Source organism: Brassica napus, unplaced genomic scaffold (genome assembly GCF_020379485.1).
Source record: "Brassica napus cultivar Da-Ae unplaced genomic scaffold, Da-Ae ScsIHWf_2861;HRSCAF=3643, whole genome shotgun sequence".
In the NCBI taxonomy this organism is placed as follows: Eukaryota; Viridiplantae; Streptophyta; class Magnoliopsida; order Brassicales; family Brassicaceae; genus Brassica; species Brassica napus.
Window position 1 is genome coordinate 1 of NW_026016113.1, and position 25331 is coordinate 25331.

The 25331-nt window shown below is 35.0% G+C and overlaps 5 protein-coding genes across 5 annotated transcripts; all 5 read right to left on the reverse strand.

The window, feature by feature from the left end:
• Nucleotides 1-8222: 8222 nt before the first annotated feature.
• LOC125602471 (disease resistance protein RBA1-like) lies at nucleotides 8223-9141 on the reverse strand. Its single transcript, XM_048774096.1, has 4 exons — nucleotides 8942-9141; nucleotides 8743-8867; nucleotides 8645-8699; nucleotides 8223-8547 (listed from the first exon to the last, which is right to left on the reverse strand). Exons 1-4 carry the CDS (start codon nucleotides 9139-9141, stop codon nucleotides 8223-8225), a joined length of 705 nt encoding a protein of 234 aa, XP_048630053.1.
• A 3664-nt stretch (nucleotides 9142-12805) lies between these two features.
• LOC125602468 (probable WRKY transcription factor 3) lies at nucleotides 12806-15290 on the reverse strand. The gene is made up of 4 exons (XM_048774092.1): nucleotides 14470-15290; nucleotides 13560-14140; nucleotides 13303-13464; nucleotides 12806-13211 (listed from the first exon to the last, which is right to left on the reverse strand). Exons 1-4 carry the CDS (start codon nucleotides 14923-14925, stop codon nucleotides 12980-12982), a joined length of 1431 nt encoding a protein of 476 aa, XP_048630049.1. The 5' UTR covers nucleotides 14926-15290; the 3' UTR covers nucleotides 12806-12979.
• Nucleotides 15291-21342: 6052 nt separating this feature from the next.
• LOC125602469 (uncharacterized protein At5g01610-like) lies at nucleotides 21343-22756 on the reverse strand. The gene is made up of 3 exons (XM_048774094.1): nucleotides 22546-22756; nucleotides 22018-22072; nucleotides 21343-21931 (listed from the first exon to the last, which is right to left on the reverse strand). Exons 1-3 carry the CDS (start codon nucleotides 22645-22647, stop codon nucleotides 21549-21551), a joined length of 540 nt encoding a protein of 179 aa, XP_048630051.1. The 5' UTR covers nucleotides 22648-22756; the 3' UTR covers nucleotides 21343-21548.
• Nucleotides 22757-23274: 518 nt separating this feature from the next.
• Nucleotides 23275-24630, reverse strand: LOC125602470. Its single transcript, XM_048774095.1, has 4 exons — nucleotides 24400-24630; nucleotides 24117-24200; nucleotides 23938-24034; nucleotides 23275-23819 (listed from the first exon to the last, which is right to left on the reverse strand). Exons 1-4 carry the CDS (start codon nucleotides 24548-24550, stop codon nucleotides 23681-23683), a joined length of 471 nt encoding a protein of 156 aa, XP_048630052.1. The 5' UTR covers nucleotides 24551-24630; the 3' UTR covers nucleotides 23275-23680.
• On the reverse strand, nucleotides 24515-25183 carry LOC106396682 (nodulin-related protein 1). The gene is given in 2 exon segments (XM_013837149.3): nucleotides 24515-24892; nucleotides 24895-25183. Coding segments are annotated over 2 exon segments (501 nt in total). The 3' UTR covers nucleotides 24515-24680.
• Nucleotides 25184-25331: the final 148 nt, after the last annotated feature.

The window sequence follows — 25331 nt, forward strand, 5'->3', positions numbered from 1 at the left end:
TTTTATTTTGCCTATAGATATGTTTTAAGCCAAACACCTTATCTATGTATGTTGTTGTTTTTTTTTTTTTTTTATTTTTTTTTTTTTCTAATTTTATGTATATTGTGATTAGCTTGTTATGTACAATGTTTATCTCTAAACTTTTCATGTGCTTAAGTATTTCATGGTGATTAGTGTGGATAGTCATTTTGTGGATCTATGAGTTAAGTTAGGATAATTATGTGAAGATCTAAGATGTTTATTTCTTGATCCCCTAGACATTATTTGAGAAGCGATTTACCACATTTTTTTTATCTACAATCACTTTCTAAATAGTCTATAAGATCATGTGATGTTTTTTTTATCAATTATGGGCTCCGGCCTGGGTTTTAACAGGTTTGATGTTGTTAATCTTGCGGTGACCACCACCGCGATGTATATGTACTGTAAAGCTGTTCATGGCGAGCTGCTTGGGAGATTGCAGAGGAGTTTGCAGGAGTATGTGAGTTTGCCTTTTAATGATGGTAAAGTTCCTCACATGGTGTATGTATCTTACAACGGACATTGAAAGAGTTAATGGCCAGTGTTTGTGTATTGATCTTAGTTTTAAGTGTTCGACTGAATCGAACAGTGAGTTCGTTTGGTTTTGAATTCTAAGCTTTTGTAATGTGTGTGAATAATCTAAAGTTTGTGGTTATTGAAAGTTTTGTTGGGAAAGATCTTAATCATCTTCCATAAAGATTTCATTTTCTTATAAACATTGTTATTACAAGAAGAAACTTCACAAACATATAACCGTTTATCATAGTTTCTATTTGTAGAAACATGTGGTAATGTAGTAATCATATAACTAAACAGGTTCATTAACCAAAAATAAATCGGCACAACTTCACAAGCCAAGTATTCTTTTCTTAAGTGATATGCTCTTCTTTGAGCCTTAGACACGCAACGGTCTGTTGTTGGTTCAAGTTAACCGTCGTGAGATTGTTGTTTGGTCTTAACTGATTACTGCTGGTTCTAGAAGGTGGAACGTCGTAGTTATGTTTCCCTTCATATGTGTTACAACAGCTTTTGGGTCATTTACTGTTCTTTCTACATGTTTTCTCACTCCACATCCAGGTGTTGTACAACCGAATTCAATTTATTCCAGAGTCCAGACAAGAATCAAATGGAAAATATACTAAAGCTGTTTGAGAATCAAATGGAAAAATATACTAAAATGTCTATCAAAGATACATAAATGAATATAAAGATAATTTTGGAAAGTTCAAGTATATATGTATATATATATATTAATAACTAAATTGTAATTTTGTAATTTATATGTATAAGCCCGTGTTCGAAAAACATGTATTAGGTGTCCAATTAAACAAACTGTAAAGCATATGGTGGTTACAAACCATGGCTTTTGTATAAATTGGCCATTAAAATCAGAATTTTACAACGTATTAAGTCGTTTAACAAGATTTCACATGGATTAAGGCGGTTAACATAATGTATGTATTGTCCTTCTTTGTCCTTAAAATAACGTGTGCACTTTTAGATTACTACTCCTAATCTCTCATTAATTAGTCAAATGTTATTAATCCCAATTTATTTAATCTCAGCCATTTAACACCATCATGATTTCACAGAAATATTTTATGTTCAGTTATTCCTTTAGTCAACTCTATGGTTGTGACTGGAAAATTGTAGCGTAGCATAGAGGAAATAAAGTGGTTGAAAGTGGAGTAACATAAAACAAGTGGAAAGAGGAAAAAAAAAAAAAAAAAAAAAAAAAAGAATGAGAAAGGAGGAAAAGGAAAAAATGTTGTTCCTCTCATTATATCTAGAGTACCATCTAGTGTATGTTTCTCTCTTAATAAGAGTAAACTAGATGTCGACTCGCGCAACCGCGCGGATGTTTATTTTTATTTATTTTTATAGAAATATTTATTTTTAATTCTACATTGGTATATATTAGTATAATATATATGAGGTGTGTCTATCATTTTTAAAACATAATAATTTTATTGTATATAATTTTTTATTGAATTGGTTGTTTTCAGATCACGTTTTTGGCTTGGAAAAGATTGATAATTATTTAATTCCTATAATGTAGTAGACATATTATTTAGTTCATATAATCTAGAAAGTAAGTTATTTAGATCTATAATAATATAAGATTATAAATTAAATGTAACATGACTTTCTAGTAATAGGTCCATTAGATCTATTTTTTTTAAAATCACACATGAGTCAAGGTTGTGACTTCTCTTTTAATATATAAGATGAGAGGAAATTAAACTCCACCTGATTGGCAACTTTTAAGAGTAAACTGGAGTAATTGATTTTTCACCTTTGTGTGTTACGCTATAAATGCTATACAATCACACACTATATGTTGACTTGAGAACATACGGGTAAATATGATTTGTAATTTTTTTGGACTCTTCATTCTTCATACTTTAGTGAATGAGTTTCGTCGAATGACAAGTGGATTATATAGTGGACGATGTTGAGACTTTATAGTTACTTAATTTACATTATTAAATTTTCATTTGACTGAAAATGACATGTCTTGTAAAATGTGGATTGCTCTGAAACTTGAAATGATTGACTGGAAAATAATTTAAATTCAAAGGGTAGATAAAGTCTAAAATGATCAAATGTTACATAGAAATTGGAAACGACTATTATTTTGATACAAAACAAAATTCCTAAAACGACTTAAAAAACAAAACGGAGGGAGTATAATTATAAAGAAGTTATAACTTTGAGTAACAACTGAATTCATTTTATTCCAGAGTCCAGACAAGAAACAGAGAAGCTTACTGTGATGTTTATTTCTATGATATTAGGGGTTTGTTATGAAGTGAATAAGCTTTATTGATCTGAGGGTACATTTTCCTTGAAACTCTCAATTCTCTTGAGAATCTCCAGTAACGAGAGCCTCTGGTTCATGTCTACGCCCCAACACCTGACAATAATGCTGAAACAATCATACATGGAGAGTGCAGTTGATAGAGTTTTGTAGGTAGAAAGATTTGTAAAGAGAAGTACTCGTTTATAAACTGAGAAAAGAAGCTTTGTAGTTCAGATTCCGATCAATATCTCATAACGATATTGATCTTCATCTACGACCTCATAACGATCGTCTCTAGACTCATGGCGTCTATAATCCACATACAAAGCATAAAGCATAAAGCAACGACTCTATTCGTATTTAACAGTCATCTCTGCGTCCTTGAACTCCAACTGCAAAGACTCTAATTCATTCCCAGTCTCTCGATCTTCACCCTTCCCTGCCACGTCATCAATTTCTTCATTTTGAATCTCCCCCGCTCGTTCCTCCAAGTCACCTCGCTCCTCATTCAAATTCCTTTTCTTCTGACGGAAGTAACCTCGCTTATACTTATCAATACTCCTCCCTTTGAAACCAAGCTTGTCCTCAAGCTTGAAGAAAGGATACAACTCCTCAAACACCTGCAACAACATCCAAGAATTCTCATGCGTAGGACGCCCCAACCACTGAACCAACAACTCCAAATGTCCCTGTGCATCATAGCGAGTAGCTAACACCTCCTGTGGCTCCGGAGCCACCTCCAACTCAGCAACACCCTCCACCGGTAACGGACACACCACCTTATCAACTCCAATCGCCGCCTTAAGTTGAGAGCAGTGAAAGACCGGATGAATACGACTATTAACCGGTAACTCCAACTTGTAAGCCAGTTGCCCACTCGAGCAATAACCTGATATGGTCCAAAATATTTTGCAGCCAACTTAGGACAAACTCGCCTTGCCACCGACTGTTGACGGTAAGGACGAAGTTTCAAATACACCCACGCCCCCACTTCAAACGACACATCCCGACGGTGTTTGTCAGCGTTCTTCTTCATAATCTCTTGAGCACGACTCAGGTTCTGTTTAATAATACCCAACACCCTATCACGATCTCGTAAAGCCTCCTCCAAATCGAAATTCACCGTAGAGCCTTCCTCAAACCTCACAATTGCCGGAGGCTCCCTGCCATACACCACCTGGAACGGAGTAGTCTTCAAAGCCGTGTGAAACGACGTGTTATACCAATACTCCGCCCATGGAAGGAACTTATGCCAAGTACGTGGATGCGAGGAAGCGAAACATCGAAGATAAGTCTCAAGGCACCGGTTAATCACCTCAGATTGCCCGTCAGTCTGCGGGTGAAACGCGGTGCTGTACTTAAGCTGAGTTCCTGCCAAACGAAAAACTTCCTTCCAAAATGTACTCAAAAAAATACGGTCACGATCGGAGACAATGCTTGCCGGAAAGCCATGTAAACGCACCACACCGTCTATGAAACAATTAGCGACATCAACCGTAGAGAACGGATGCCTCAAACTCAAGAAATGAGCGTATTTGCTCAGCCTATCCACCACCACCAAGATCACGTTATACCCTTGGGACGTTGGTAAAGCTTCTATAAAGTCCATTGCCAAATCTTCCCACACTCGTGTAGGCAACTGGAGAGGTTGAAGCAATCCCGCTGGTGAAAGTGTCGACGTCTTGTGTGTTTGACAAACCACACACTCTGCTACATACTTCTGAACATCCTTTAACATCCCCTCCCAATAAAAAGACCGTTGAATGCGCTTCAACGTTTTAAAGACTCCAGAATGTCCTCCCGTCACACTGTCATGAGCATCGTGTAGCAATACTCCAATGAATCTCGACGTCTTAGGTATCATCAACCGCCTCTTATACCAGAGACGCCCCTCCACCACTTGATAATGCTCCGATACCATAGATTTGGCCTTCACCTTCTCCAATAATATCTGAATGGATTTATCTTTCTCAATTTCATGATAAATGTCTTGAAGTTGTAAGATAGACGGAGAAGTCAGCGCCAGCAACATTGTATTCAGAGAAACCTCCAATCCATACATACTTCTAGATAACCCATCAGCTGCTTTATTTTCACAACCCGGTTTGTAAAGGATATCAAACTCATAGCCCAACAACTGTACCAACCACCTCTGATACTCCATATTAACCTCCTTCTGCTCCAAAAGAAACTTCAAACTTCGTTGATCCGTATGTACTACAAACTTTCTACCAATCAAATAATGCTTCCATTTCCTAATTGCCATTACCACCGCCATTAACTCTCTCTCATATGCCGGCTTCAGTTGCTCACGAGGAGTGAGAGCATGACTGAAGAAAGCTATCGGCTTCTTATCTTGCATCAAGACAGCGCCCAAACCTACACCCGACGCATCTGTCTCCACCACAAACTGTTTCTCAAAATCCGGTAAAGCCAACACTGGAGCAGAACACATTGCTTCCTTCAATCTTTCAAATGCCAAACGAGCCTCCTGTACCCAAACAAATTGTTCCTTCTTCAAGAGACACGTCAGGGGTTTAGCAATAATCCCATAACTGCGCACAAACTTCCTATAATAGCCTGTTAAACCGAGAAATCCACGCAGCTGTTTCACGGTTTTAGGAATAGGCCATTGTCTCATTGCTTCTGTCTTTGTACTATCCGTCGCCACTCCATCCCCCGAGATGATATGGCCAAGGTACTCTACCTGATCCATACCAAAAACACACTTCTTCCGGTTAGCAAAAAGTTGATTTTCCTGAAACACTCGCAAAACAGCCTCCAAATGTTGCAGGTGAAGCTCCATTGATGAACTATACACCAATACGTCATCAAAAAACACAAGAACGAAGTCACGCAGAAAAGGTTTAAACAGCTTATTCATCAATGCTTGAAAAGTAGCAGGAGCATTTGTCAAACCGAATGGCATGACCAAGAATTCATAATGTCCTTCCACAGTTCGAAAAGCAGTCTTAGCAACATCCTTTTCAATCATGCGAATCTGATGATAACCGGAGCGTAAATCCAGTTTCGAAAAAACCTTAGCGCCATGTAACTCATCCAACAGCTGGTCGATCACCGGAATAGGGAATTTATCAGAGACAGTGACTCTGTTCAAAGCTCTGTAGTCGACACAGAAACGATGAGTATTGTCCTTCTTCTTCACCAACAAGACAGGACTAGAGAAAGGGCTTGTACTTGGTCTGATGATACCAGCGTCCAACATCTCCGAGACCATTTTCTCCATGACCATCTTCGTCGCATGAGGATAACGGTAAGGACGTACCGACACGGTTGTGACCCCTGGAAGCAATTGAATCGAATGCTCATTACCCCGTATAGGTGGTAACCCTTGAGGTAACGCAAAAACTGATTCCCAAGTTTCCAACAACTCATCCAATGCAGACATTTTCTGACTAACAAGAGCTCTAGCTTCTGAATTTCGCAGAGAAACACCCTGTTTCTCCTGTAAGGAAGCAAAAGTTGCCTGAAGCGAATCCAAAGAAGAACGAGGAGAATGTAAGCTGCGGTCACCCCATACTGTTACTCGTTCCTCATTATGAATAAAAGAGAGCTCCTGTTTCTTCCAATCCATCTCACACTTCCCAAGTGTCTCCAACCATTGAACTCCAAGAATAACGTCGACTGATCCCAACTTCAGGGTAATAAAGTCAGACGAGAAACTCGAGTTGTTCAACTGGAACTGCACACCCTTACAAACCCCCACCGCCTTGACAATCACGCCGTTGCCAAGTAAAACATCCAAACTGTTGTCCTCACCTACTAACAACCTCAACTTCTTCACAACCTGAGGGGAAATGAAATTATGTGAAGCCCCGCTATCCATCATAACAAGCACCTCAGAGTTGTTAATTCTTCCCAACAACTTCATTGTTTTAGGAGCATCAATGCCTAGATACGCATTCATCGATAAAGTTTTGAACTCAGTCACAACCTCCTCTTCACACAACTCCTCCTCTTCCTCACGTCCAACTAATTCCACTTCAAAACCATTGATCACAGTCAGCACCCTAAACTCCTTCTTAGGACAAATTGCTTCATGCGTCTTAGACCATTTGTCGCCACATTTGAAGCAAAGTCCTTGTCTCCTCATCGCATCAAGCTCCGCATCAGAATGGCGTTGTCTTGGGCGCTGAAATGTCTTCACAGGTGGATTGTTCTCCTTCAAAGGTTTCGCATCCAACGCCAAAACCTTTTGGTTATTATTGTAATATCCACCAGTGCGAGTTGTATTGTTACTCCCAGTATTTTGTTGTTTCACAGCTCCCTTAGACACATCACCCACCACTCTACAGAACGCACTTGACTCCATTTTCAGCACCGCCGCAATGTAATTACAAAGTCCCTGAGGTTCCTTCATCCGTATCACTTCCTTCATCTCTCTGCTCAATCCAATATAAAAAATCCTCTCCAGATGATGATCATCCAACCCAGGTACTTGAGCTGATAAGTCCTCAAATTCTGAAACATACTCAGCCACCGTACCAGTTTGTTTGATGGAGAACAAGCGAGTACTTGGCTCATCTTCAATAGATTCTGAGAAACGCACAAACATACGCTGCTTAAAATCCTTCCAACTTCGAAAACCACCACGACGTTGCACCCACGCAAACCACTTCTTCAGTGCCCCACGCAAACACAATGGAACCAGATCTAATCTCGCCTCTTCATCATACCTCCCTAACTCATAAAAATACTCAACATCCACCATCCATTCCGAGACTCTAGTACCATCACAAAACGGCATCTCGATTTTCTTCAACATATTCTCACGATTATCCAGATTCAAGTGTTCACCTCTATAGTCGAACGGAGAATGATCTCGAACCCGATCGAAAGAAGAATTTCGAACCTGCGATTGAGATGACGCAAATGCTGGATCCCGCCGCGGTGTGTCGATCGGAGATCGATCAACCACTGGCTGCTTTCCCAACGCTTTGAGCACTGAATCGAGCTTGGAATCCATTGATGAAAGCTTAGTATCCAACGAACCGACTCTCGATTCCAGCGAATCGAAGCGCTCATCCTTCAGCTTCGCATCGCTACACAATCTCTCATAAGCTCCCATCAAAAACGTCACCTGACCTTGGATCTGCTTCGTCGGTTCCGTAGATGACTCAGAGTAACCAGATTTCGCCGAAGACATCGTCGCTTTGTAGATCGAACCGTTTCACCGCACCAATGATAGAGTTTTGTAGGTAGAAAGATTTGTAAAGAGAAGTACTCGTTTATAAACTGAGAAAAGAAGCTTTGTAGTTCAGATTCCGATCAATATCTCATAACGATATTGATCTTCATCTACGACCTCATAACGATCGTCTCTAGACTCATGGCGTCTATAATCCACATACAAAGCATAAAGCATAAAGCAACGACTCTATTCGTATTTAACAGTCATCTCTGCGTCCTTGAACTCCAACTGCAAAGACTCTAATTCATTCCCAGTCTCTCGATCTTCACCCTTCCCTGCCACGTCATCAATTTCTTCATTTTGAATCTCCCCCGCTCGTTCCTCCAAGTCACCTCGCTCCTCATTCAAATTCCTTTTCTTCTGACGGAAGTAACCTCGCTTATACTTATCAGCAGTTCTCAAGCTTTCTCCTTTTTCCTCTAAATGAATATCTTCTTCTTCCTCTAAACCAGTTGCTGTTATAACTCTCTTGACCTCCTTAACAATCTCCTTGACAAAATCGGCTTCAGAGCTGCCAAATAAGTATACTTTATTAGTTTATTTCATAAATATCCTTCACATTTTGAACTTGAAACATCCAAGAAGAATGAGTATTGAGTGGGAAGTACCATCTTGTTGGATACACACTCCAAGGCTTCCTTCCATTTCCTGATCTGATCTCCACTGGAAGTTTTCGCAAGCGTCCAGAAGTTTTCACCAAACTCACCTGTCTGTTTTCTAACGTCTGTTGCACTCACTTTGTAGAAGATTGGGATGATTTGGAGCTTTCTCTGGTCCGCAAGCTTCTTCATCTTCACAAGCTCGTCCATGCACCAGCTTGATTCCGCGTACCTATATTTGAAAATGATGATGATTGTTAAATATTCCTAAAGTATATACATAATAAGTAGAGTAGTATACAACACCTGGTAGAGAAGATGGCCAGCGCGATTCTCGACTCATCAATTCTTACAAACAGATTTTTGAGATCTTTGCCTCTCTGCTCGTATTTGTCTACGAAGAAGTTGATCTCGTGCTTCTCAAAGGCTTTAATGAGGTGGCTAATGAAGTTGTATCGCAGTTCCTCTCCCCGGTAATTGAAGAACACTTGACGATGGACATCCATGGTAGAGAATACTCCATCGATCGAGTGAATAGGAACGTACAATACGAAATTATGCAAGGAGCAGCAATGCTAGATATCAAAGAACAATGTGATATATTTTAATTTTGGGTAAATGTATTCTATCAAATATTTATAATCTTGCAAATACTCTCTTAAACTAAGTCACCGACATTGAACATAAACAGCTGGCGTCCTCGAGTCATCCAACCGGTGTTGGCGTCCTTGAGTCGTCCGACCGGTGTTGGCGTCCTCGAGTAAGCATACCAGTATCAGCAAATGATATAATTCTTTTGAAACTAAAATATATTATTTGATATTTATTAGCCAATAATACAAAATTGAGAAATACACTCTGATAATCTTAATTTTTTATGACGAATATATTACACAATGGTCAAAATAACCAAATTAAATTTTGATTAAGGAGGTGAAAAACATTTATTTATGCGGTTTAACTAATCTATACATACAATTTAGATTTGGGGATAGGCTTTTGGAGAGTAGTTGGGTTTAGAATATTTTTTCAAAAAATATATTTAAGATTTAAAATAATAATATTAAAAAGTTTCAGTTTTTTCAGATTTAAATTAATATAGTAAAAACTAATAAAAGACACAAAAGTTTTATATTGAATTAAGTTTTTTCGACAATAAAAATTTATATATTATATTTATATGTCTATAGAGTAATGATATTGTTGTCATTTACCTCTTTGATAAAAAAAAATTTGGTCATTTTTATTGTGTGTCTTTTTAGTTTAAAAAAAACATTTATTCAATTGTTTATAAGGATTTACCCAATAAAAATTTTGTAGCTCACGATTTTTTCTGTGTCAAACCACCTAAGTATGAAAAGTTTTAAAAAAACTTAAACTTAGGTATCTTATATATTAAAAGAGAACTCACAACTTTGACTCATTTGTGATTTTTCTAAAAATGGACTTAATGGACCTATTACTAGAAAGTTATGTTACATTTAATTTTAATATTATCATTATTATAGATCTAAATAATTCACTTTCTAGATTATAGGAACTAAATAATATGTTGAAACAACCAATTCAATAAAAAAAATATACGATAAAATTATTATGTTTTAAAATATACGATAAAATTATATTAATATATACCAATATAGAATTGAAAACAAAATGTATATAAAAATAAATGAAAATAAACACCCGCGCGGTTGCGCGGATCGAGATCTAGTTAATATATTAAACTTTGAAACTAATTTATATGTTTAATACATCAAAAATGTGACTAATAATGTAGATAAGAATAATAATGTGACAGTTTTTTTCATTTTCTTAAAATTATAATTATAAATAAAAAATCATTTAAAAATATTTAAAATAACATAAACAAAGAAAAAATAAAATAAATTATCTTTAAAAATAAATTAATAAAGTAAATATAATATAATAACTATAAGATAAAAATATATAAAATAATTCAGATAAATAGATTTTTTAAAAAGAAAAGTAAACTAAATAAAAGAACTATAAGTGTCAAAACCGGTGACAGAAATCTATCGAAAACTGCCATGGAGATGTATCGAGAATCAGTAACGCCAATTGTATGGAGGTTTCAGAATGTTATTAAATTTTTTTTTTTTTTTTGATGAAATGTTAAATTTATTGATCATCAGGAAAAAGAATGTTTATGTACAGCAATAACTAAAAAATTCTATCATAACTCAAACTATGAAACCTAGTTATTCCTATGGCTGCCTTGCACTAAACCAACACTGCATTAGTCCTTTGAGTTTCTGCTTCTCATAATACTTTGTAGACATGATCCTTTGTCTTATAGTCTTTTCAATGAACTTCGCCAACTGAGCAACAGGCTTTGCAGGCTGTCCATGTCGTCTCTCATTCCGTTCTTTCCATAGATAATAGATAGAGACCTGAAATGCTAGCCGCAAGAGTATGGACTGCAAACTCCCCACAGACCTTGCCATGATTCGCGCTACAATCTCATTCCAGTCCGGCGATGGAGGAGGCCGTTATTAAATATTTGAATTTAAGAGGTAAGCTTTTGACATAGATCCGGTGACAACAATCTATCAGAAAACGTCTTTGGCTTTACCAGTTCTCGATATATTGCCGATGATGGTTCTCGATAGATCTTTGTCACCATTTCTGGGTCAAAATGTTGGAACTATTTTTTGAATATTATGAATATTGTATTTATATGTCAAAAATAAAGTTTTATTTGAATGAGAAATGAAGGTCTAATGTGTGTAATTTGAAAAATTTGTATAAAATAATAAATACACACATTGGATATTTGAACTTGTATTTGGATTTTTTGATTTGTTAGTTGGATTTTATGTTCATTAACTTAATCTTATAAACCAAATATATATTGATCTTTTATATTAATAAAATATGAAAAAAATATCCTTTTAAAAGTATATTATTTAGTTTGAATTGGTCAAACAATAATAATTTTACTATTTAATTTCTTGTTCAAAATGTGGAATAAATTCACATAATAATTGACAAGAATTAAAAACTCCATTAGTGCACCATAGAAGTTTCATTTTTTGTGTTAAAAAATATCCTTTTAAAAGTATATTATTTAGTTTGAATTGGTCAAACAATAATAATTTTACTATTTAATTTCTTGTTCAAAATGTGGAATAAATTCACATAATAATTGACAAGAATTAAAAACTCCATTAGTGCACCATAGAAGTTTCATTTTTTGTGTTAAAAAATAAAACTTGTGCTTCTCATGATTTTTCTATAAAAGAGCTTGCTAGCATTATAGAAAAGACAGACATTCATACAATCAAGAAACATTTCTCCCACTCAAAATAGTTACGTTTATTTTTATTTTTTTTGAATCTGAGAGTACAACACAAAATTAGAGTCGATAAATTATGTTTTTCGGTGATGGTAAACATAAACAATGCTGCAGTTGTATCCTGCGAATCTAAACGCTATAAAACCGTCACACTACGGAGCGTTTAAAAATTTAAGGAAAAAAATTAATTATCTTGACTCTGCAATTCTTCTTTATTCTTATATTTCGGTATTGTAATTTTGATTTATGTTCTATTATTCTTTACAAATATCAGTTGTGTTATGGTAGTAAAATACAGTTCCTACACAAAATCCGTCACGGATGATATATGAGAAAACCATCACTTTTGTATACCTGTCATCTGAAACCATCACCAAAGACACATAAGTCGAAAATTATCACTGTCACTAGTGATATGTAGAATATTTGAAAACAGACACAAGATAAATGATTTAGAGTTTCTCTTTTTTTTTAATTATTTAATTTAATTTATTTTAAGTTTTCTATTTATTAGAATTATTTCATTTTTGTTCTTTTATATTTTCTACATTATTTATTTAGTTTACTTTATTTCAGTTATTTTTATTTATTAGAACTACTTTTCCTATTTTTTTTATTTTAGTATTCTTCTTATTTTATTTATTTTATTTATTTATTTTAACTGTTTTAACTTATTACTAGGTAATTTTCCGTACTCATGAAAATAAATATGTATAAAGTAAATATATTATAATAAATTATTAAAAGATTTCATTTTAAGTTTTAAATTATTTTTAATTTATATTGAAATTAATATGAGTGGTTTATTTTGAATAATAATATCATGTTATTTTTTAAAGATCTTAATCATCTTCCATGAAAGATTTCATTTTCTTTCAAACATTGCTATCACAAAAAATATCTGATCACAAAATGTAAACTATTATCAAAGTTTCTATTTGTAGAAACATGTGGTAATGTAGTAATCATGAAACTAAACAGGTTCATTAACCAAAAATGAAACGGCACAAGTATTTTTCTTTTTCTCAAGTGATTTGCTCTTCTTTAAGCCTTAGACGCGCAACGGTCTGTTGTTGGTTCAAGTTAACCGTCGAGAGATTGTTGTTTGGTCTTAACTGATGGCTGCTGGTTCTAGACGCTGGAATGTCATGGTTATGTTTACCTTCATATGTTGTTATAACAGCTTTCGGGTCATTTGCTGCTCTTTCTACATGTTTCCTTACTCCGCATCCCGGTGTTGTACACTTATAGTAGCTCCTGTGAATACATCAAAACGCGTTTTAAGGAGAAAAAGACTGATGAAAATGTAAGAACTCATTGACCGGTTTGGTTTGGTTATATGTCTCACCTTGGATAAGGATTCCCTTTGACTACTTTCTGACCATACTTGCGCCATCTATATCCATCATCTAACAGATCAACTTCACTCCTCGTTTGGACAATAATTCTAGGCTCTGTCACGGTCTTATGCGATGAAGAAACCGGTTCTGAAACCCGGACTTCCGTATTTCTGCAACAATAAAATAATTTATTTAAATCTTGTCAGAAAAAAAAAACTCATAAGAGATGAATGTAAAAGAAACAGTCGCATTTAGTATTTGTAACCTTCTCTTGGGATCAGGCTCATCCTCGTGTGTTCCTCCCAAACTAGTTTCTGCATTACCAACTTCCTCGCTATCACTTGCTTCAGACATCTGCTCCGTTATTGTCACCTGACTTGTTTCCTGGTCTCTCTTAGTCTTGTTGAGACTGCTACAACTCCCGTTATTGTCCCTCCCGCGCTTATTGTTTTGTGGAGGCTCATGATTGTGCTGACCCTTGTAAATTATTTCCGTTACTTGTCCATCGACAGACCTCTCCACTTTCTTCTTGACAGGACACGCAGGATTCGTACACTTGTAATAACTCCGAGGAAAATCGCTACCTTTGACTTGCTTCTGCCCGTACTTCCGCCAGTTGTATCCATCATCAGCTGGTTTATCAGCAGCATTCTGAGGCCGCGACCGATGCTCGTAGACGGATACTTCAGAGTCATCTCTCTGAGCCGGGGCTGGTAACGAGGGAACCTCAGTCAATAAAGTTTGTTGTTGTGTAGAAGATTCTGATTGCATCTGGATACTATTGCCTTGAACTGCTTGTGCAGTGACTTGTGCTAATGCTTGTTGGTGTGTCATACCAAATGATCCCTACACGTAAAAATTCACATTTCTATTAGCTAATGACATCGTCGAAGGATTAAAAAAAAAGATCAAGATTTTGTCAATATTAACGCTAGAAACAATACTAATGATCGATCATTAAGAGTTGATTATGGTTCTCTCTTTTGACATTGAAGATACTCTTATTTGTCTGAAAGTTTCTTACTTTCAATATACTATAAACAGAGACTCTCATAGATTCAAATGCCCAAAAAGTCAAAGTCATATGAACGCATAAAAGCCCTAAACTTCCAGTTACTAAAAATAGAATTTCAAAGTAAGACAAAAAATAAATCATCTTGAAATGAAAGCAACACCTGAATGGGTGAAAACAGACCAAAGAAACTGGGAGAATCCAGAAGCGTCGCCGGACTTAGTCCCGGAGGCACGGTGAACATCCCCGGTGGCTGTGTAATCATCAATCCCGTTGGTCTGTTTTGCTTGAACCTCGGGTCAAGAAGACTGTCACCGCCACCACCGACAGAGCTCACAGGTGTCTGATGAGCACTAGCGACGACTGCAGCAGCGGCAGGAGAAGCCATAGCTCCGGCGACAAGCTGAGAGAAGGATTTGAATCCATCAGGATGATCAGAAAACATATTAGAGACGAGAGTCATGGGACCAGGACTGAATCCACTAAATCCAACGCCACCGCTATAAAACATTTCCCCAAACGGTCGAGGAGGAAGCGAAATCGTCGGCCGTGAAGCTCCTCCGGTGGATGATTTCGACGTCAAAGACTGTTTTTGTTGTTCTTCTTCATTCTCTGCCATCGACTACGATTTTTTCAGACAAACGAGGATAAAATCTAACAAACCCAACTCACAAAAAGAAAGATCTTTTTACTTTCCTCTCTTTCTAAAACTCTGTTTTGTTTCTTTAACACAATTCGTGTCGTGTTTCAGTTGCACTTTGCCTTTTTTTTATTTTTTTAATGTATATATTTCTTCTGCAACCTTTAGTGGAGAGATTTTGAGATTTTATTTTGTCTGTCTTCATTTCAAGCAGAGCTAGAAAATTATTAAATCTGCCTTTGCAGTACAAAGTCTGCGGTGCAGATATGAAGTTATGAACGAGTAATCTCTCTTGTCTTTTTCCCTCTTCATTTTTACATTACTTTTATTTTCTGGTTTATTTATTTTTAGATATAAAATGACATATCTTTCATTTTGAATGCTAAAAAGATAATACTATTAAAGGTGGTCATCGAAAGTGAAATTCCGAACTTATTTGAATTATTCTAAGAGAAGTAGCTCATGCAAAAATGTTCAATCAATAATTTTTTTTAATAGTTTATAGACACAAAATTTGAATTCTTAATAAAAAGAAACTAGCTATGTTAATAAATTATGTTACGTATTAATCCCTCCATTTTTTTAATATAAATCGTTTTAGAATTGTGTACATAGATTAAGAAATCATTAATTTTTTTATATTTTATCAACAAAAACATCATTAATTATTTATCTAACAACAAATCAACCAATAATAAAATAGAATGTATATTATCATTGGTCATATAACACTAAGTGTTAATAAATTTTACATAAAAAATCGAAAACGTCATATAATTTGAAACGTAAAAATCTATCTAAAACGACTTATATAAAAAAAACGGAAGAAATATTTAATATATCGTGTTTTCGTTAAAAAATAGTCGTGTTTATTCATAATAACTGGGTTATGACTAATAAGGAAAAGGAAGTTTATAAAAAGCGTCGGTATATGGTATAGGTCAAATTTCATAGTTTAGTTATTATTGTTGTAAAAAAAAAATGGTATGGAACTACGGTTATGTCCCTAAAAAGACAACGAGGGTTTTTTGTGCCTCACAAGTCAACAGCAGCACCAAAGCACGACTCGGATAGTTTTGTAACTAGTTTGTCATCACCACGTCCTACAAATAGCAAGCCGCCACGTGTGCACAAAATGGACCGGAAGGTATGGTCGGAATAAGCCTAATCATAATACCTGTTTTGTTAAGACAAAACACATGAAGTTCACTCCTGCCATGAATATTATTTTCCAAATCAATAAAAATATTCCTTTTAACATTTTGTTGGCATCATCATGAAACTGTGAAAAACGGAAACGTGTGGGTTAGATAAAGAGTGAGAGAGTGAGTCAATCAACTTGACATTTGGAGGGGGCCAATCAAATTTTGAAATCAGGCCACCATTAATATCTGTGGGAACCACGTTGGGACCCTTTTCATTCACTGCCACAACGAATCGTGTCTTCACTTATCCCATCAAGAAAGCTAGGAACGAACTATGATTTCAAACGGTTTGATGAGTCGGATACGGGATACTTTATAAAACTTGATTGCTAATCACACATAAAGGTATTCAAAGTTTTGTTGTGTTCTATTTGGATCCTATAAAATTAAGATGTATGATTTTTACAGTGTAAATTATGTTGAAGAAATCTTAATGATATTAAATCCTTTTGTCACCATCTCTTAATTGATTTCTCCAAGACAAGCTTAAACGAGCTTGTCTTTCAAAAGTGTGTTGAACGGTTTGTGCTCAACAAGAGTGACTCAACATTAGAAACACAGAGACTGATACGGAATGATATTTTTAATAGTCATGAGTAGTGGACTTTACATTCACAATTTATTTGGGACAGACATCTTAAGGATTTAATAGGTGTATACAAAACATGTTCTTGGAATGTCTCAAATTAGTTGAAAGAAAACACAAGAGATACTGATCTCAAGGCCACTTCCATCGCAGATAACGATAAAAGGTTAGAAAGAAATAGAAAAGCAGGGGTGAACGAACACAAGAATCGGTTTCTTTCATCTGTTTATTATACATTCTTTTACCACGTGACTCTTTCTTAATAGCCAATTAATTTATTATAATAAAATTATTAATTTCTCATTTTTAAGAAATTCAAATTGTTGACAATAAAAGTTACGACCTAATCAAACCATCTCAACTGGTACTCTATAATTTTTTTTTCTATATATTACTCTAAAATAGAATGCTCTCAAAGCATAGTATGATTCAAAACCATATAGCTCTTAAGTTTATTTTCTTCATCCTATTCTACTAAAAGACCAAGTCTTCATCATCATTTTGCAGAGCAAGAAGGGCCAAGTCTACATCAACGATCCATATATTGACTGCAAAGAAACAACAAATAAAACTCACAAAAAATCTCAGATGGATACACACACTAATTCGATCAGTTTGAGATTTAAAACAAAAAAGTTACAATTTATGATCGTAGCTTTTGGAGATGAAACACGCACAGATAGAAGGTAAAAAGAAGCACCTTTGAGAAACCGATAAGCGATTCAGACCATCTTTACCAACAAATGTCACATAAGAGAACAACATGAAAGTTGGAAAATCCAGTAAAATTACAACGAATCTTGAACCAAGTTGGAAAAAGATAAAAGTTGCAATTTCTGATCATAAATCCATAGCTTTTGAGATGAAAAGAATGCAACTATGAGAAACCCATAAATATCTAATCTACCAAACAAGAGAACAACATAGACATAAGAGAAGGTAAAATTAATGAAACTTTTAGAAACCCATAAGTGATTCTGACCACATTTACCAACAAAAGCCACACAAGAGAACGACATGGACATAAATTAATGATAAAAAGACAAACATCGAAGTTTGGTGAAGATAACCCAGTAAAATTACATCGAAACTTGAAAGAAATTGAAGTCCCAAAATTTAGATTATGCAAACAAAATTATTAAAAGAGAAGAATTTTCATACCTCCGAAAAATATCTCGGCTGCGAACATAGAGAGTAGAAAAGAGACGAAACAAAGCAATAAAAAAGAAACATAGCATTACTATGAGAGAATGACAGACTGTTAAAGGTGAGCTAGAGCCGTATTAGAAATAATTTTTCTTTAGTTATTATAATAATTCTTTCGGCTATGTATCTGGAGATGGTATTAGATTCAAGAATTTAACAAATTTTTAAAAAATTTAACTGAAGATATAAATAATAGATTTTTAAGTATTTTAAATGATTTGTTGAAGATTATAATGCATTTCTCAAAAAGATTTATTTTAGATTTTAAAGGAATACAATTGAATTTAATAGACACGATTTCCTTTAAATTTTATGAATCTTTATATAAAATGCACAAAGAAGGAACAAAATATTATCATATAGATAGATAAAGTCATTTTAAAAAGTGGAAGAGAAAGTGTGAAGAACTTGAAGCCAAGGTTCTCTCTCTCTTTTCTTTTCTTTTTTCTTTCTTTTATGTACATCTTTACGTTAAATCCTCTCCTTTTTAGCCTTGGACATCTGCTAAAGACCAATGAGACAAGATGACACACAATAAAATCTACAATGTATTACCTTCTCACAAGATAGAGCAATCATGGTAGAATATAATCGAGAGTCTACATATAGCTGCTAGGTTTGGTAATTTAGAGCTTATGTCAACACTTATCAACAAAGGTATTGAACTTATTTCGTTTCTTTCTTTATTGAATAGTCAGCTTCAAAAAATCTTTATTTATGTGTTCTATGACATGTGCCGAAATAAATGACATTGACAGACTCAAGGACACATCTTCACATAGCAACTAACCGAAGAAAATTGGAGAATTGTGACTATCTGCTACAAAATAGGAGCATTGATTGATGTTTCAAATAAAAAGGGTCAAAGCCCTCTTATGCATGATGTGAAGTCTTACAAAACAAAAGTGATTTCCCTTGTATCAAATGATGAGAAACCTTAGCGTATAAATGCTTTTTGTGAGTGGAATCTTCAGGTAATGAAGTTAACTGCATAATCTGGTTTTAACCGGTTAGAAACCTTTGAAAAAATTGTGTGTACTGTAAGGAGAAGTTAGCGGACTTTGTCACTTTAGTCTTGAGGTAGTGAAGTTAGGGGATTTAGAATATGTAATCGTAGGTTGTAGTGGTGCTATTAATCTACTAGATCATTCACACTGTGAAGTTGTGTAATCATTTCCTGGTTGCAGGTAGTGAAAATGCTAGTAAGTGCAGATGATTCTATGATCAACAACATGGATAAAGCAGGTTGGACTGTTCTTCACTTTGCTGCAAGCAATCGGTGCTTGGAAATCACTAAGATCTTCAAGACATATGACACAACATTAGAGATCACTGACAAGGTTTGTACTTTGATATTTTCTGCTTTTTGAAACAACATAAACCTCCCTTTACACAAAGGAATGTTCATGTTTCAGGCTGGATACACTCCATTCACATTAAAGCAAGGATAGGAAAGATGGAATTGTATGACTACCTAGTTGAAAAAGTAAAAAGCTGATATTACCTGCAATGGAACATTTTCTCATTTGGGATAGTTTTTGATATGAGATTATAGATATAGCTTTATTTAATTGCTCGGTTCATTGTATATTTGAAACTTGATAATTGCTAAACTTGATAGTTGATATAAGCAGATTTTTGGTACTTAATAAATGTTTTTTATCTTCCTAAAAAGTCATTTTACCCCTTCACGATCAATTTTCTCTCAACCAAAGCTTTAGTCTCCATGAACCTAATGTACATGTCTTTATACATAAGACTCATATCACCGTTTCACCATGTTTTCTGCAAATCTACCTAGCCTTTTACTGCCTCTACAATCTCCTCAATTGTTCAATCTTTCAAACACAAATAGATTCATCACTGTAATGTTGTGCTTCCCTTCCCATTCTCTGAAGTCTGGTCATTTACAATAACCTGGAAACACTTCTCTTTTGAACAACAACCAGAATAATTTCTTTCAGTAGCTTCATCTGATCTTTCTCTCTGTACTGAAGCAGATCTACCTCCACTCTCACGGTCTTCAGTTAGAACCGGTACGTGGATGCAGAACCGTATAGAGACGTAGATGCGAGTTTTTTTAGAAAAATTAGGAATCGGGTACGTGTTGAAAATGAATATTCATATATATTTATTTATTTATTTATATTAAAATATAAGAAAATTTATAAGGTGGAGTTATTCAATCATGTATTTTAATAGATATAAAATCTAAATACAATGCATTGTTATTCAAATGATGATTATAAATTATATTTTAAAATCTAGTGTTATTCAATGAATGACTTAGATCCAATTTTTAAAATTTAGTGTTATTTAACTTTTAAGGATTTTAAAATTTGTTGTATTTTAGATGGATTTCAAATAATTTCTTATAGAGTCTCATGAATAAATGATTGAACTCAAAATCCAATGCATACTGCAAAAACTTTAAAATCTGTAAACTTTAAACTATCTTAAATTTTTAAAATTTGATAGATTACAAGATCAGAATATTGGCTAAAACAAGACTCAAACCTAGGGCTGGGAAAATTAAACTGAATCCGAAAACCTGAACCTATCCGGATCCGACATAAATATCGAATAAATCTTGTTTTATGGTATTTCAGGTTATGAGTATTATCCGGACTGAACCCGACCTAAATGGATATCCGATACAACCCGAAACATTCAAAATTCCTAAAAAAAACGTGTACCAAACATGTCTCAGTTCTTAATATGTATCCAAAATACACTAAGATATTATTGAATATCTAAAATAATGATCTATTATATGAAGGTTGATGGTTGAAGGTGACGGTTGAAGCTTACAATTTTTTGATTTTGTTTTCATTGAATAATGTTTTTTTCATTTCATGGGAACTTGGTTTTAGTTTTATGCTTTCATTTATTTAGTTTTCTTCAATTAATAACTATGTTTACCTTTTGTTTGATTTTGAATGATCACGTTTAATGTTCATTTTTTATTTTTGAATCGATTTTACTTATGTTTTGGTTACAAAATAGGTACAAATCAGGTACTTTATAACCGAATAACCGATTTACTTATGTTTTGGCTACAAAATAGGTACAAATCATGTACTTTTAAACCAAAGAACAGATTGGTATCCGAACCCGAAAATATATCGGATTTTACCGGTTCTTTGAAGATTTACTAACCTCGACCCGAACTCGATAGGACCCGAACCGGTCTTGAAACAAACTTTCATATAACCCGAATGAAGATGTTTTTGATAAACCCAAAAAATCGAGATCCGGTTAGATAAAACCGAAATCCGATTGGAACCCGAATGCCCATGCCTACTTAAACCATATAACATTCATAGCGCAACTTAAAATGTGACCTAAAAATTCATAGTACTATATAACTTATGAGTTTTAAACAATAAGCCAGCAAAATATAACAATAACCGTTGGTTACTTTCAATTTCACTATATTTTGAAAAACATTTTTGATTTCTTGCATAATGTAAGAAACATGAGCGCCATGGAAACACAAACACATTTGACCATAATGAGAGTTATATATATACCTCTTTCCAATATGCAAATAAACCCAAATAACCAATATGAAATTCATAAATCAAATATGATAATAACCCATCTTAAAACTCTCCAACGACTTTGATAGCATCATGTGGTGTATCATAAACACTCTTGGATCGAGACTTCTTAACACCGGCAGTGAACCATAGCTTGTCTGATTTCGAGCTCTCGACTGAGATTGTCGTGACTTTGACCCAAACCAACACTTTGGTCTTCATTCCTTCAACACCCATCAGTTTCCCTCTAAGCAAGATCCCTTTCACGCGTGTTGCGTACCTTATCGCTGATCCATCTTTGAATGTGACTTCGCAGGGTGTAGAGAAGAAGACCGTAAGTTTGTTCTTTGTCTCGTCGAATTCGTAGCAGATTATGTTCTGTGGGAAGAGTCCTGATGGTAAGTTGTATTCTTTGAGAAGATCTGGTAAGCTTTTGAGTGGTTTCCCTGTTTTAAAAGAGGAATATCAGGTTAAGAATTGTCGGAATCTTCTTAGATTGTTTATCAATGAGAATAATAAAAATGGTGTTTACCTTTAAGCTTGTTAAAAACCCATTTGGCTTTCTCTTCAACGGTACTAGAGAAAGTCTGGAAAAGAAAAAGAAACAACATCAACATTATGTTTCCAATTTGTAGCAATGAAAAACACAAACAAGTGCAGAATAAACCATATATCAAAAATAAATAGCCAAACCTATAAAGACAGACATAGAAGGTATAACCTATAGATCATGTTACTTGAATAGTCATAGAATTGACATCAACTCAACGTAGGGCTCTTAGCTTAGGTCAAAAGAAATAACAAGAACACATCATTGCTAAAAGAATTCATCTTTTCTAGTAAACAGTTAATCAGATCTTCCTAGATCTATGATTCTTCCAGAGTTTTGTAACATCCACTACACAAGATTTTGAACAATAGAATCCTTTTTAAACCAAACGCAAAACCTTAAACCGAAATGCGACCAAACCCATCAGTTTCACACATGAATTACATGCAAACCCCCAGAGAAAAATAAAGAAGCAAGAAAAGATTCAAGATTCATCAAATGAGCACTCACAGTGAGGTCAGTGGTGATGTTAGAGAGCTCTTCCTTGGCTTTCTTCGAGATCCATGAGCCTCCCACTTTGAAGCTCGTCACTTTCGTTAAAGCTTTCTCCATTTTCTTCTCCTCTAGATTCTCTCAAAGAGTAAAGACAGCTTTTAAAAGTGTGACAGAACAGAGTGAAAACGGCGACTCAACATGTTTCCATTTGGCCAATTGTTCGAAAGATATACCGAACGACGGCGTTTTCAATCTACTTTTTCAGTTTAATTAATTACCGCTATATTTGGCTTAATCTTCAAATTACGAAAACTTTTAAGATCTTTTATTAATTAAACGAGGAAGAAGACTCGCTAACCGTCTAATTTGAATTTGCAAAATAAAGTTTCCCTTTTCTGAAAATTAATTATTTCAAAAGCTGATTTAGAATTTATAAATTGTTACAATTTTTTTTGTAGAAAATGCATGATTAGTTTTAAAGCGAATAAAATTATTGGATGATGAGAAGATGCGGTGGGACCCAATAATAAAACGATATTACAGCAGAGAGGCTAACAATAATTGTAGCTCAGCACTAATGCAATTATTCTACAAACAACTAGCTCAGGCAGAGGGTTACAAATCATTTCAAAAACCAACTTCATGTTTGTACCGGCGACTTCATCTCAATCCGAATTCCGGTTTAGTTTTGATTCACTTTGGTTTATTCACTGAAAATAAATCCATGTTATATAATAAGCTGTGTGATAAAAAACATCCATTTCGTTATCTTTGAAACAGATTGTACGGAGTTACTTAAGATGATAGAGTACAACACGAGGTTGCTGGAGAGAGGAAGCTACTTTATGAAGAGACATGTGTTGATGGATAATTTTAGAATCATGATGAATCTACTTAGAGAACCAATCAAGAAAATTCAGATAGAGAGGCCTTTCATGTCTTCAAGCTGCTTGTGGCCAACGAGAAGAAACCAGAGGACATTGTGGCGGTTGATGCTGATAAAGAAGATGAAGGCTCTGGAGCTGATAAATCAGTGGTTGTGAATGGTATTGCTTCACTTTCTCTCGTGGATATCAAAATGATTTGATCTACATTAGCATAGATTATCTCATTCTCTAATTCAACATAAATAACTGTGATTTTGAAAATGTTATTCAAGACCAGTCTTCTTCTTCAACATTGTGATGAATTGTTCCTTCTCTTCATCTGTTATTCCATTGGTTGAACAGTCTCCTACTCCCCACTCTGCTCCTCTTAGACAATACTTGTCTTGAATAGCTTTTTCATTCCTGAAGGATTAAAAAAAGACACAACACCAATGTCACATGTCCACAATCTTGGCTCTGTACCACTTAGAAGACCAAATGGGCATGCATGAAGGAATAAAATGATGAGACTTTCACTTACTTTTCTTTGTTTAGTTTGGAGTTCTCGAGTAGCTTCTTGAGTATTGGAGATTCTTTGAACCTTGAATCATTTTCAGCGTAGAACTTCTGGTTCTTAGCTGCAATGAACAAGCATTTTTCTTGAAGCAGACACAGACAGACAAAACATAAAGAATTCAAGAATTTGAAAGAGTATAGTACCATTGAAACGGTCAAGGGACTCGAGCTTTGGTAATTCCGGAATTGATTCTATACCGGGACTTCCGGACATTAAGCCTGCTTCGGCTGAGCATGATCCGAGAATACACAAATTATGATGATGATACATACACATATATTATATTGAATGAGATGAAAAATGAAGATAGTGTAGTTCTTAGGAGGAGATAAGATGAGAAATCCTCAAGATTTTTTTTTAAAATGATAATAAAAAGCTTTTTTCAGAAATATATATTCCTTTTATATGATAATAAAAAAAACTCACTTGTTTTCAAGATTCTAAGGCTTCTCAACTGAAGGAAAAGTGCAATTAACTCGAGCTTTATTTGAAAATTATGTCCATTGCACGTAACTTCTTCATGTGTAGAGAAGAACATGAATTGATCAACATTTTTTAGAAAATAAAACAGAAACATTTTATTTTACATCAGCAAGTTCCAACACCATACACAGATCCCACGGTTAATAATTCATAAAGCCACAACTTACTAAAAGTAATTATGCAAGGATACTTAATTATTTTTAATCTACTAATTAAAACATTAATCACTTCATGAAACCTTGAGCCATCTTAGCATAGTCTCCAAACCCATGGCTACCACTTCCCGATTTCTCATCCCCTTTCTTACCCGCCAGTTCTCCAGCACCTCCACCGTGACTACCACCGCCGTGGCTGCCACCACTGGAGGAGTGAGAGTGTGTAGATTCATACTTGTGGAGATAACTTTCAGCCTTTTCGAGGTACTGACCCACACCGCTTTTTCATCAAACTTGCCGTATCTACCGGCGGCGTCGAGAATATCAGCGGTGGCTCCGGCGACTTTAGTTTTGTCTAGCTTGGCAGTCTCATTGCGAGCAGCGGCTTGAGCAGCTTCGGCTACAATCTTAGCACTAGCCATGAGCTCAGCGTTGGTAGCTGGCCTATGTCCGCTATGAGTTGTTGGACCGGCATGACCGGGTTTGTTTTTGTTGTGGTTCGTCTCCGGTTCTGAACTTTCTGGTTTCTTGTCGGAGAACTTCTTTTTTAGTTGATCGGTGAGAAAATCCATGTTTCGTGTTTGTCTTGACAATCTTGAATGTGGAAATGTACAATAACAAGATATTTATTGTCTACTATTCTTTTTTATCCACTACTTCTTGCACCACATATTTACTTTAAAACATTCAATATGTAAGGATTAGTTGGTTGAAGATTTG

What these genes read in the sequence shown, in the direction of transcription:
- LOC125602471 (XM_048774096.1), bottom strand. Translation starts at nt 9,141, where the DNA reads ATGGATGTCCATCGTCAAGTGTTCTTCAATTACCGGGGAGAGGAACTG. An exon ending in CTGGCCATCTTCTCTACCAG is followed by an intron (nt 8,868 to 8,941) that starts GTGTTGTATACT and finishes TTTCAAATATAG; the next exon opens with GTACGCGGAATCAAGCTGGT. An exon ending in AGTGTGTATCCAACAAGATG is followed by an intron (nt 8,548 to 8,644) that starts GTACTTCCCACT and finishes CTTATTTGGCAG; the next exon opens with CTCTGAAGCCGATTTTGTCA.
- LOC125602468 (XM_048774092.1), bottom strand. Translation starts at nt 14,925, where the DNA reads ATGGCAGAGAATGAAGAAGAACAACAAAAACAGTCTTTGACGTCGAAA. An exon ending in GTCTGTTTTCACCCATTCAG is followed by an intron (nt 14,141 to 14,469) that starts GTGTTGCTTTCA and finishes TTTTACGTGTAG; the next exon opens with GGATCATTTGGTATGACACA. An exon ending in AAAGGGAATCCTTATCCAAG is followed by an intron (nt 13,212 to 13,302) that starts GTGAGACATATA and finishes ATGTATTCACAG; the next exon opens with GAGCTACTATAAGTGTACAA.
- LOC125602469 (XM_048774094.1), bottom strand. Translation starts at nt 22,647, where the DNA reads ATGGAGAAAGCTTTAACGAAAGTGACGAGCTTCAAAGTGGGAGGCTCA. An exon ending in ACATCACCACTGACCTCACT is followed by an intron (nt 22,073 to 22,545) that starts GTGAGTGCTCAT and finishes TTTCTTTTCCAG; the next exon opens with ACTTTCTCTAGTACCGTTGA. An exon ending in GGTTTTTAACAAGCTTAAAG is followed by an intron (nt 21,932 to 22,017) that starts GTAAACACCATT and finishes CTTTTAAAACAG; the next exon opens with GGAAACCACTCAAAAGCTTA.
- LOC125602470 (XM_048774095.1), bottom strand. Translation starts at nt 24,550, where the DNA reads ATGTTTCTGTTTTATTTTCTAAAAAATGTTGATCAATTCATGTTCTTC. An exon ending in GTCCCTTGACCGTTTCAATG is followed by an intron (nt 24,035 to 24,116) that starts GTACTATACTCT and finishes TGTTCATTGCAG; the next exon opens with CTAAGAACCAGAAGTTCTAC. An exon ending in TCCAAACTAAACAAAGAAAA is followed by an intron (nt 23,820 to 23,937) that starts GTAAGTGAAAGT and finishes TTAATCCTTCAG; the next exon opens with GAATGAAAAAGCTATTCAAG.